Here is a 12,982-nt window from a genome sequence, read left to right on the forward strand (position 1 = left end):
GATGGAGCCTTGTGGAACTCCGCAGGAGAGGCTAGCTGGAGCAGAGGAATAACTGCCTATGTTGATGGCGAAACTCCTATCTTCAGTGTGAACCAGCATCTGCAGTTCATTCCTTTGTTTTACATATAGTCTGTTCAGAACTACAACATCCTCCAAGGAATAAAAAGACACAAAATGCCGGAGTAACTCAGCGGGACAGGCAGCATCTCAGGAGAGAAGGAATGGATGACGTCTCGGGTTGCTGTCTGTTTAGAATTGCAACATCTTCCAAGAAATTAAATCGCTGGTGTGTAGGATAGTGTTAGTACGCGGGGATCGCTGGTCGGCGCGGACCCGGTGGGCCGAAGGGCCCGTTACCTCCCCCTTCAACTCCATCCAAGGACCCAAGCAGTCTTTCCAGGTGAGACAGAGGTTCACCTGCACCTCCTCCAACCTCATCTATTGCATCCGCTGCTCTAGATGTCAACTTATTTACATCGGCGAAACCAAGCGCAGGCTCGGCGATCGCTTCGTTGAACACCTGCTCTCGGTCCGCATTAACCAACCTGATCTCCCAGTGGCTGAGCACTTCAACTCCCCCTCCCACTCCCAGTCTGACCTTTCTGTCATGGGCCTCCTCCAGTACCATAGTGAGGCCCACCGGAAATTGGAGGAACAGCACCTCATATTTCGCCTGGGCAGTTTGCAGCCCGGTGGTATGAACATCGACTTCTCCAACTTTAGATAGTCCCTCTGTCCCTCCCTTCCCTTCCCAGTTCTCCCTCTATCTTCCTGTCTCCACCTGTATCCTTCCTTTGTCCCGCCCCCCTGACATCAGTCTGAAGAAGGGTCTCGACCCGAAACGTCACCCATTCCTTCTCTCCCGAGATGCTGCCTGACCTGCTGAGTTACTCCAGCATTTTGTGAATATGCCCCCTGACTCCGCTATCCTTAAGAGCTCTATCCAGCTCTCTCTTGAATGCATTCAGAGAATTGGCCTCCACTGACTTCTGAGGCAGCGAATTCCACAGATTCACAACTCTCTGTCTGAAAAAGTTTTTCCTCGTCTCAGTTCTAAGGAGTTAAATGTGAAACAGATCACTGGTGTGTGTGGTCTGTGTGCATCTGTTTGTGTTGTGTGTGTGTGTGTGTGTTTACGTGAGTATCCTTGTCGATGTTCAGTCTAGCAGGGACATGCTGGCCTTGAACTCATGCCACCTCACCTCTAAACGCCTGCCACCCTCCAGACATCACTTTACCTGAAAACAGGCCTCCCCCACTGAAACTTCGGAAAGTTCCGGTCTCATGTTATCAAGATTGGCTTCCACCCAATGTGCGCCGTGCATGTGTGAGGGTATGGTGCATTATTGTGTGTTAACCGATGTGTTCCTAGATATATGTCAAGTCGAGTCAAGTCAATTTTATTTGTACAGCACATTTAAAAACAACCCACGTTGACCAAAGTGCTGTACATCAGTTCAGGTACCAAGAACGAACATACAATGGCACACAAACATAACAGCACATACATAAACAGTTTACAGCGCCCCCTCAGAGGGCCTCAAACGCTAGGGAGTAGAAATAGGTTTTGAGCCTGGACTTAAAGGAGTGGATGGAGGGGGCAGTTCTGATGGGGAGAGGGATGCTGTTCCATAGTCTAGGAGCTGCAACCGCAAAAGCGCGGTCACCCCTGAGCTTAAGCCTAGACCGCGGGATAGTGAGTAGCCCCAAGTCGGCCGACCTGAGGGACCTGGAGATAGAGTGGTGGGTTAGAAGATGTGTTGGAAAGAACTGCAGATGCTGGTTTAAATCGAAGGTAGGCCCAAAAATGCTGGAGTAACTCAGCGTGGCAGGCAGCATCTCTGGAGAGAAGGAATGGGTGATGTTTCTGGTTGAGACTGTGAGGGTTTGAAGAAGGGCCTCGACCCAAAACGTCGCCCATTCCTTCTCTCCCGAGATGCTGCCTGACCCGCTGAGTTACTCCAGCATTTTGTGTCTACCTTAGATATATGTGTCTGTTCTAGCACCCATTCCTGTGTTTATGCGCATATGTGCTGGTGTCTGTGTGTGTGTGTGAGGGTTGGTGTGTGAGGGTAGGTGTGTGAGAGAGTGTGTGTGTGTGTGTGTGAGAGAGTGTGAGTAACTGTGAGTGTATGTGTGTGAGAGAGTGTGTGTAAGTGAGAGTGTGTGAGTGAGTGTGAGAGTGGGTGTGTGTGTAAGTGTGTGTGAGAGAGAGGCGTGTGAGAGAATGTGTGAGAGTATGTGAGTGTGAGAGTGTGACAGAGTGTGAGTATGTGTGTGAGAGTATGTGAGTGAGAGAATGTGTAAGTGAGTGTGTGAGAGAGAGAGTGAGAATGAGTGTGTGTGTGTGTGAGAGAGTGTATGTAAGTGAGTGTGTGTGAGTGAGAAAGTGAGAGTGAGTGTGTGTGTGTGCGTGACAGAGTGTGTGAGTGTGCATGTGTGTGTGAGAGAGAAAGTGTGAGTGCAAGTGGGCGTGTGTGAGTGAGTGTGTGTGTGTGAGTGTGCATGTGTGTGTGAGAGAGAGAATGGGTGTGTGTGAGTGCAAGTGGGCGTGTGTGAGGGAGTGTGTGTGTGAGTGTGTGTGTGCATGTGTATGTGAGAGAGAGAATGTGTGAGTGCATGTGGGCATGTGTGAGTGAGGGAGTGTGTGTGCGTGACAGTGTGTGTGAATGTGCATGTGTGTGTGTGAGAGAGAATGTGTGAGTGCAAGTGAGCATGTGTGAGTGTGTGAGGGAGTGTGTGTGCGTGACAGTGCGTGTGAGCGTGCATGTGTGTGTGTGGGAGAGAATGTGTGTGTGTGTGTGTGTGTGTGTGTGTGTGTGTGTGTGTGTGTGTGTATGTGTGTGAGTGTGAGAGAGTGTGTGAGGGAGAGTGTGTGCGTGAACACGATGTTCCTGCTAACACTGTGTAATTCACAGTCTTAGATTCCTGTCTTTCAAACGTCGGGGTAGTCCCAGCTTCAACTACCTTCTCTGGCAGCTCGTTCCACACACCCACCATCCTTTGTGCGAAAAAAGTTATCCCTCAGATTCCTCTTAAATCTTTCCCCCTCACACTAAACCTATGGTTCTCGATTCCCTTATTCTGGGTGAAAGAATCAGTGCGTCCACTCTTATCCATTCCTCTCGTGATTTTGTACACTATAAGATCGCCCCTCATCCTCCTGCGCTCCAAGGAATAGAGTCCCAGCCTGCTCAACCTCTCCCTGTAGCTCAGATGCCAGGAAGGAACAATCGTGCAGTGCTGGAGCCACTGCCTCATAGCCCCAGAGAGGTGAGTTCGATCCTGTCTATGGATGCTGCATGTGGAGTTTGCGCGTTCTTCCTGTGACCACGTGGGTTTCCTCCTGGCACTCCGGTTTCCCCCCCCACATCCCAAAGACGTGCGGGTTTGTAGGTTAACTGGTGCTCTGAAAAATTGCCCCCTTGTGTGGGATTTAGTGGGATAACTACTGTGAACTCAGATCTGTTCGGTACAGTACTCAGACGGCAATGCAATTATTGAATCAATGATTCAACGCAACTTTAATTGTCACAGTGATATATTTTTGTAAACAAATCAGTACAAGTATCACAAAATGCTGGAGTAATGCAGCAGATCAGGCAGCATCTCAGGAGAGAAGGAATGGGTGACGTTTCGGGTCTCGACCCGAAACGTCACCCATTCCTTCTCTCCTGAGATGCTGCCCGACCTGCTGAGTTACTCCAGCATTTTGTGAATAAATACCTTCGATTTGTACCAGCATCTGCAGTTATTTTCTTACAGTACAAGTATCACTATACATAAGCTCTTAGATACATATGCAGATCCAGTACATGTGTGCAGAGGCAGTAGTTTAGTTTAGAGATGTAGCGCGGAAACAGTCGGTCACGGTGGCGCAGTGGTAGAGTTGCTGCCTTACACCGAATGCAGCGCCGGAGACCCGGGTTCCATCCCGACTACGGGTGCCGTCTGTACGGAGTTTGCACATTCTCCCCGTGACCTGCGTGGGTATTCTCCGAGATCTTCGGTTTCCTCCCACACTCCAAACACGTACAGGTTTGTAGGTTAATTGGCTTGGAAAATGTAAAAATTGTCCCTGGTGGATGTAGGATAGTGTTAATGTGCGGGGATCGCTGGTCGGCATAGACCCGGTGGGCCTGAAGGGCCTGTTTCCGCGCTGTATCTCTAAACTAAACTGTATACACTGCTTGTATACACTGGAACAGCTTGTATACACTGGAATTTAGAAGGAAGAGAGGGGATCTTATTGAAACATATAAGATTATTAAGGGATTGGACACGTTAGAAGCAGGAAACATGTTCCCAATGTTGGGGGAGTCCAGAACCAGGGGCCACAGTTTAAGAATAAGGGGTAGGCCATTTAGAACGGAGATGAGGAAAAACTTTTTCAGTCAGAGAGTTGTTTCTCCCCATAGCCCCTGACTCCGCTATCCTTAAGAGCTCTATCTAGCTCTCTCTTGAATGCATCCAGAGAATTGGCCTCCACTGCCTTCTGAGGCAGAGAATTCCACAGATTCACAACTCTCTGACTGAAAAGGTTTTTCCTCATCTCCGTTCTAAATGGCCTACCCCTTATTCGTAAACTATGGCCCCTGGTTCTGGATTCCCCCAACATTGGGAACATGTTGAACACGTGTCCAACCCCTTAATAATCTTATACGTTTCGATAAGATCCCCTCTCATCCTTCTAAATTCCAGTGTATACAAGCCTAATCGCTCCAGTCTTTCAACCTGCCCTCCGTCCGTCCCACTGCTTCCACTCTGGGCGGGTGGGCAAGGTCGGGCCTGTTGCCAGGGCAACGTTGTGCCATGCCAAGGTGATCACACAATGTTGTCGCAAGGACTACCCACAATTTCCAGGAGCGCTGGGCACCGCGGGGAGTAGAATATGTCCTGGACAAGGATTGCATTTTAGTTATTTGAACATTTAGTGTCTTTAACAATTTGGTGATTGTATATTATGGTGGTGGGTGTGTAACCATGGTTTTTCGTTTGCAAATATTATTTTATATCATAATTGAATAAATTATTTTTGATTTAAATTAATAAAACGATTAATCACATTTAGGCACCTTCCCCTCTCCAGGGCGGGAGGGCAAGTCACGTCAAAAGACCTCCGATCAATTTGCCGTGGCCTGTTACTTGTTGTGTAGCAGTAGTTTAGTTTAGAGCTACAGCGCGGAAACAGGCCCTTCGGCCCACCGGGTCCGCACCGACCAGCGATCCCTGCACACTAACACTATCCTACACCCACTAGGGACAATTTATATTCATACCAAGCCAAGCTAGCAATACAGAGGGAGACAGGCCCTTCGGCCCACCGAGTTTACGCAGACCATTGATCGCCCGTTCACACTAGTTCTGTGTTATCCCACTTTCTCGTCCACTCCCGACGCACTAGGGACGGTTTTTACAGAGGGACAATTAACCTACAAACTCGCACGTCTTTGGAATGTGGGAGGAAACCGGAGCGCCCGGAGGAAACCCACGCAGGTCACAGGGGAGAGCGTACAAACTCCACACACACACACAGACAGACAGCAACCGTAGTCAGGAGAATGGGATTGAGAGGGAAAGATAGATCAGCCATGGGCCTTATGGCCTTAATTCTGCTCCGAGAACGTCTGAAACTATAAACTTAGGTTAGGATTGAACGCGGGCCACTGGAGCCACCCCAAACTCTTGTTTTCCCACAAGCCCTACAGTTGCACTTGTGTTCACAGGAACAGAACAAGTCTTTGTGAAATATTATTGACCGTCTCACAACGGCGGCTCGATGGTGAGTTGTGACGGTACTTTGAGGACAGATCCTGGCATTGTCTGCCTCTTAGCAGCTTTGTTTCGGCTGTGCCACAAGGAGACGGTTTCTGGTCTCGTAAACTGTTGGTGCATCTCAGCCCCTGCTCCTCGGCAGGTGTATATCTGATCCTCATAGTACCATCCTCTGGGCGGCACGGTGGCGCAGCTGGTAGAGGTCATAACGTCATAAGTGACAGGTGAAAAATTCGGCCACTCGGCCCATCGAGCCCACTCCGCCATTCAATCATGGCTGATCTATCTCTCCCTCCTCACCCCGTTCTCCTGCCTTCTCCCCACAACCCCTGACACCCGCACTGATCAAGAATCCAATCACGAGTTGCCGCCTTTACACCGCCAGGGATGGGGGTTTGAGCCTGACTTCGGGTGCTGTCTGTGTGGAGTTTGCACGTTCTCACCATGACCTGTCTGTGTTTTCTCCAGGTGCTCCCGGGTTCCCCCCACATCCCAAAGATGTGCGGGTTTGTACGTGCTTTGGCTTCTGTAAGTGTGTAGGATAGAACTAGTGTACGGGGCGATCCATGGTCGGCGCGGACTCGGTGGGCCGAAGGGCCTGTTTCCACGCTGTCTCTCAAAACTAAACTAAACGGGTGACCACTGTGGCATGGCGGTAGAGTTGCTGCCTTACAGCGAATGCAGCGCCGGAGACTCAGGTTCGATCCTGACTACGGGCGCCGTCTGTACGGAGTTTGTACGTTCTCCCCATGACCTGCGTGGGTTTTCTCCGAGATCTTCGGTTTCCTCCCACTCTCCACTAGGTTTGTAGGTTAATTGACTGGGTAAATGTAAAAATGATCTCTAGTGGGTGTAGGATGGTGTTAATGTGCGGGGATCGCTGGTCGGCGCGGACTCGGTGGGCCGAAGGGCCTGTTTCCGCGCTGTATCTCTAAACTAAACTAAACTAATCTATGTTAAAGACTTATAGTTGTTTAATTTCTGTTTGTAGAGGAGATGTGGGTGCCAATGCCAATTCATATTTAGCTGCAGTAGTTAATCAGATTATGTTTGTGTCATATGCAACACCATATAATGTAATAAGACACAAAGTGTTGGAGTAACTCAGTTATTCCAATACTCTTCCTCTCTTTGTAAATTAGCACTACCAAGTTTAGTTTAGTTCAGTTTAGTTTATTGTCACGTGTACCGAGGTACAGTGAAAAGCTTTTGTTGCGTGCCAACCAGTCAGCGGAAAGACAACACATGATCACAATCGAGCTATTTACAATGTACAGATACATGATAAGGGAATAACGTTTAGTGCAAGATAAAGCCAGCAAAGTCCGATCAAGGATAGTCCGAGGGTCACCAATGAGGGAGATAGTAGTTCAGCACTGCTCTCTGGTTGTGGTGGGATGATTCAGTTGCCTGATAACAGCTGGGAAGAAACTGCCCCTGAATCTGGAGGTGTGCGTTCTCACACTTCTGCACCTTTTGCCTGATGGGAGAGGGGAGAAGAGGGAGTGGCCGGGGTGTGACTGGTCCTTGATTATGCTGCTGGCCTTGCCGAGGCAGCGTGAGGTGTAGATGGAGTCGATGGAAGGGAGGTTGGTTTGTGTGATGGTCTGGGCTGCTGGCCTTGCCGAGGCAGCGTGAGGTGTAGATGGAGTCAATGGAAGGGAGGTTGGTTTGTGTGACGGTCTGGGCTGCGTCCACAATTCCCTGCAAGACCCTGATGTTGTGTCATAGGAGGGCAGCTTCAACCCAATAATTCTCACAGAGGCAGGCGGGAGTAGTGTGGGCTGGGGGGCATTGGTCTAGAGGTAAGGTGTTACACTCTTATCCCAGCTTTGACCAGGCTTGGTCAGCTGGGCAGACGGACTAAGGAATGGCAAACGCAGTTTAATGCAGATAAAATGTGCAGGAACGAACTGCAGTTGCTGGTTTAAACCGAAGAGAGACACAAAAAGCTGGAGTAACTCAGCGGGTCAGGCAGCATCTCTGGAGAGAAGGAATGGGTGACGTTTCAGGCCGAGACCCTTCTTCAGACTGATCATAAATGCGAAGTTCTGCAACTCGGTGTGCTTGAGAATAAACTAAACTGAATGGAACAAAGCGGGGCTTCTTAGCGAACAGCAGGGCGCTGGGGAGTGTGGTAGAGCAGAGGGATCAAGGAGTGCAGGTACGTTGTTCCCTGAGAATGGCGTCACAGGTAGAGAGGATGGTCAAGTAGGCATTGGCCTTCATGGGTCAGAGTATTGAGTATAGACGTTGGGAGCCCATGTTACAGTTGTGGAAGGCATTTGTACAGTTATACAATACTTTCAGTTTTCTAGGGATCTTGGGCTCCAATATACCTGATTGGAGAACTAAGCTCCTGCACCCCACAATGTCTCTGCTCTTCAACACCCCCCCAAGGCTCTGCTGTTCACTGTGATCGGTCTCTCACTGGCACCACATCATTTAGTTCAGGGAGTTTAGGTGTGAGGCGGCCAGCTACTCTACCACAGAGCCACTGTGCTGTGAATGCATGGTGAAGTTTGTTCTGCGCTTTCTGTCTCAACCACCTGAGTCCGTACACCCAAGCACGCACGCGTACACGCACGCATGCACGCGCACAAACACACGCACACTCACACAGCCACACATACACACGCACGCACACATAAACACGCATGCACATATACAAACACACGCACACTCACACAGCCACACATACACACGCACACACACGTAAACATGCACGCGCACACACACATACAAACACACGCACACTCACACAGCCACACACAGACACATAAACACGCACTCACATACAAACACATGCACACTCACACAGCCACACACACACATACAGCCACACACACACACACAGCCACACACTCACACAAACACGCACACACACAAATGCATGCACACATGCACACACACACACACACACACACACATCCACACACACTCATACATTCACACACACTCACTCACACACACTTACATATAACATATAACATATAACAACTACAGCATGGAAACAGGCCTGTCCAGCCCTACCAGTCCACGCCGACCATTCTCCCTGACCTAGTCTCATCTACCTGCACTCAGACCATAACCCTCCAATCCCCTCCTATCCATATACCTATCCAATTTACTCTTAAATAATAAAATCGAGCCAGCCTCCACCACTTCCACCGGAAGCCCATTCCATACAGCCACAACCCTCTGAGTAAAGAAGTTCCCCCTCATGTTACCCCTAAACCTTTGTCCCTCAATTCTGAAGCTATGTCCCCTTGTTGGAATCTTCCCCACTCTCAAAGGGAAAAGCCTACCCACGTCAACTCTGTCCGTCCCTCTCAAAATTTAAAAAACCTCTATCAAGTCCCCCCTCAACCTTCTACGCTCCAAAGAATAAAGACCCAACCTGTTCAACCTCTCTCTGTAGCCTAAGTGCTGAAACCCAGGCAACATTCTAGTAAATCTCCTCTGTACCCTCTCCATTTTGTCGACATCCTTCCTATAATTTGGCGACCAGAACTGCACACCATACTCCAGATTTGGCCTCACCAATGCCCTGTACAATTTCAACATTACATCCCAACTTCTATACTCGATGCTCTGATTTATAAAGGCAAGCATACCAAACGCCTTCTTCACCACCCTATCCACATGAGATTCCAACTTCAGGGAACAATGCACAGTTATTCCCAGATCCCTCTGTTCCACTGCATTCCTCAATTCCCTACCATTTACCCTGTACGTCCTATTTTGATTTGTCCTACCAAAATGCAGCACCTCACACTTATCAGCATTAAACTTCATCTGCCATCTTTCAGCCCACCCTTCCAAAAGGCCCAAGTCTCTCTGTAGACTTTGAAAATCTACCTCACTATCAACTACTCCACCTATCTTAGTATCATCTGCATATTTACTAATCCAATTTGCCACACCATCATCCAGATCATTAATGTAAATGACAAACAACAGTGGACCCAACACAGATCCTTGGGGCACTCCACTAGACACTGGCCTCCAACCTGACATACAATTGTCAACCGTTACCCTCTGGTATCTCCCATTCAGCCATTGTTGAATCCATCTTGCAACCTCACTATTAATACCCAACGATTTAACCTTCTTAATCAACCTTCCATGTGGAACCTTGTCAAATGCCTTACTGAAGTCCATATAGACAACATCCACAGCCTTGCCCTTATCAATTTCCCTGGTAACCTCTTCAAAAAATTCAAGAAGATTAGTCAAACATGACCTTCCAGGCACAAATCCATGTTGACTGTTTCTAATCAGGCCTTGATTATCCAAATAATTATATATATTGTCCCTAAGTATCTTTTCCATTAATTTTCCCACCACAGACATTCACTCTCACACACATACACACACATGCACATACATACACACACACACATACGCACACACATACTTACACACACACATATACACACACACTCACACACACACATACCCGCTGACACACACACACACACACACACACACACACACACACACACACACACACACTCACATGCACACATACCCGCGCACACGCACTCACTCACACACATTGTGATCCCAGAGAGTTGCTGTTGATGCTAATGGCCGTTTGCCCGTGTTGTTGCAGACAATGAGCTCTCGCTAGCGTGACGTGCGCTGACCATGGCGCCACGGAAGCGTAGCAGCCACGTGCTGGGATTCCTCTGCTGCTTCCGGGGCAGCGAGCACCCGGAGATCACCTTCAAGGACCGCAGCGTGCCCTTGCAGCTCCTGGAGTTCTCCCTGCCCATCCCGGCCGCCGACGAGCTCAACGCCAGGTTTGCCGAACTCGTTGTAAGTGTAACTCGCGGCGTGCCGTGGCAGGGGGCGGGTGGGGGGGGGGGAGGGGGGTGCGGGAGGGACCTCCGGCTCTGCCTTGGGGCTTGAGAGAGGAAATGCGCAGAAACGGGCCGTCGCGGCCCCCTAGTCTGCAACATGAGGAATGCCATACCATAACGCAGCGTACCATACCGTACCATACCATACCATACCATACCATACCACACCATGCCATGCCATGCCATACCACACCATATCACACCATACCATACCATACCTACCACACCACACCATATCATACCATACCATACCATACCACACCATACCATACCACACCACACCATACCATACCACACCATACCATACCACACCATATCATACCATACCACACCATACCACACCATACCACACCATACCATACCACACCATACCATACCACACCATGCCATACCACACCATACCACACCACACCATACTATACCACATCATACCATGCCACACCACACCATACCATACCACACCATACCATACCACACCATATCATACCATACCACACCATACCATACCACACCATACCATACCACACCATGCCATACCACACCATACCATACCACACCACACCATACTATACCACACCATACCATACCACACCATGCCATACCACACCATACCATACCACACCACACCATACTATACCACATCATACCATGCCACACCACACTATACCATACCACACCACACCACACACTACCACACCATACCATAAAATTCCACACCATACCATAACACAGCATACCACTCCACACCACACCATGCCATACCATACCATGCCATACCATACCATACCACACCATGCCATGCCATGCCATACCACACCATATCACACCATACCATACCATACCTACCACACCATACCACACCATGCCATACCACACCATACCATACCATACCACACCATACCATACCATACCACACCATATCATACCATACCACACCATACCACACCATACCACACCATGCCATACCACACCATACCATACCACACCATGCCATACCACACCATACCATACCACACCACACCATACTATACCACATCATACCATGCCACACCACACTATACCATACCATACCACACCACACCACACACTACCACACCATACCATAAAATTCCACACCATACCATAACACAGCATACCACTCCACACCACACTATGCCATACCATACCATGCCATACCATACCATACCATGCCATATTATACCATATCAAACCATACCATATCACACCACACCACACCATGCCATAAAATTCCACACTATACCGCGCCATACCATACCACACCATGCCATACCACACCGCACCATACCATGCCACACCATACCATGCCACACTATACCATACCACACCACACCATACCATAAAATACCACACCATACCATACCACACCACACCTTGCCACACCAGACCATACGATATGATACGATAGAACTTTATTTATCCCAGGAGGGAAATTGATCTGCCAACAGTCCTAAAAAACACAAGATACACGAAACATGAAAGTAAAGTGATGAGTGGAAAGGATTGGGGATGTACAAAGATTGGGGGGGGGGGGAGTCAGTCTACCCCATGACAGAAGGGGGAGGAGTTGTCCAGTTTGATAGCCACAGGGAAGAAGGATCTCCTGTGGCGTTTCGTGCTCCATCTTGGTGGAACCAGTCTGTTGCTGAAGTTGCTCCTCAGGTATTTCTAAAGTTTAAAGTCTAAAGATTTCTACCAGGGTGTTATCCCTAATCTACTGGTTTAGCTTCTGAACATGCACGGTTTGTGAAGCCTGAGTTTAGAGATAATAGACAATAGACAATAGGTGCAGGAGGAGGCCATTCGGCCCTTCGAGCCGGCACCACCATTCAATGTGATCATGGCTGATCATTCTCAATCAGTACCCCGTTCCTGCCTTCTCCCCATACCCCCTGTCTCCGCTATCATTAAGAGCTCCATCTAGCTCTCTCTTGAATGCATTCAGAGAATTGGCCTCCACTGCCTTCTGAGGCAGAGAATTCCACAGATTGCACACAGTACTCCAGGTGTGGTCTCACTAGGGCCCTGTACAACTGCACACAGTACTCCAGGTGTGGTCTCACTAGGGCCCTGTACAACCGCAGAAGGACCTCTTTGCTCCTATACTCAACTCCTCTTGTTATGAAGGCCAACACTCCATTGGCTTTCTTCACTGCCTGCTGTACCTGCATGCTTCCTTTCAGTGACTGATGCACTAGGACACCCAGATCTCGTTGTACGTCCCCTGTTCCTAACTTGACACCATTCAGATAATAATCTGCCTTCCTATTCTTGCCACCAAAGTGGATAACCTCACACTTATCCACATTAAACTGCATCTG

General features: G+C 49.0%; 1 protein-coding gene across 1 annotated transcript in view; it reads left to right on the forward strand.

Annotated features, from left to right (window-relative positions):
- The window catches only part of daam2 (dishevelled associated activator of morphogenesis 2), a 257,528-nt gene that overhangs the window by 84,329 nt on the left and 160,217 nt on the right, over positions 1–12,982 (forward strand). Inside the window, 1 exon segment of the mRNA XM_078399971.1 lies at positions 10,394–10,599. Coding sequence (XP_078256097.1) covers positions 10,429–10,599 — 171 coding nt within the window. The 5' untranslated portion in view covers positions 10,394–10,428.

Source organism: Rhinoraja longicauda, chromosome 5 (genome assembly GCF_053455715.1).
Source record: "Rhinoraja longicauda isolate Sanriku21f chromosome 5, sRhiLon1.1, whole genome shotgun sequence".
NCBI classification, from domain to species: Eukaryota; Metazoa; Chordata; class Chondrichthyes; order Rajiformes; family Arhynchobatidae; genus Rhinoraja; species Rhinoraja longicauda.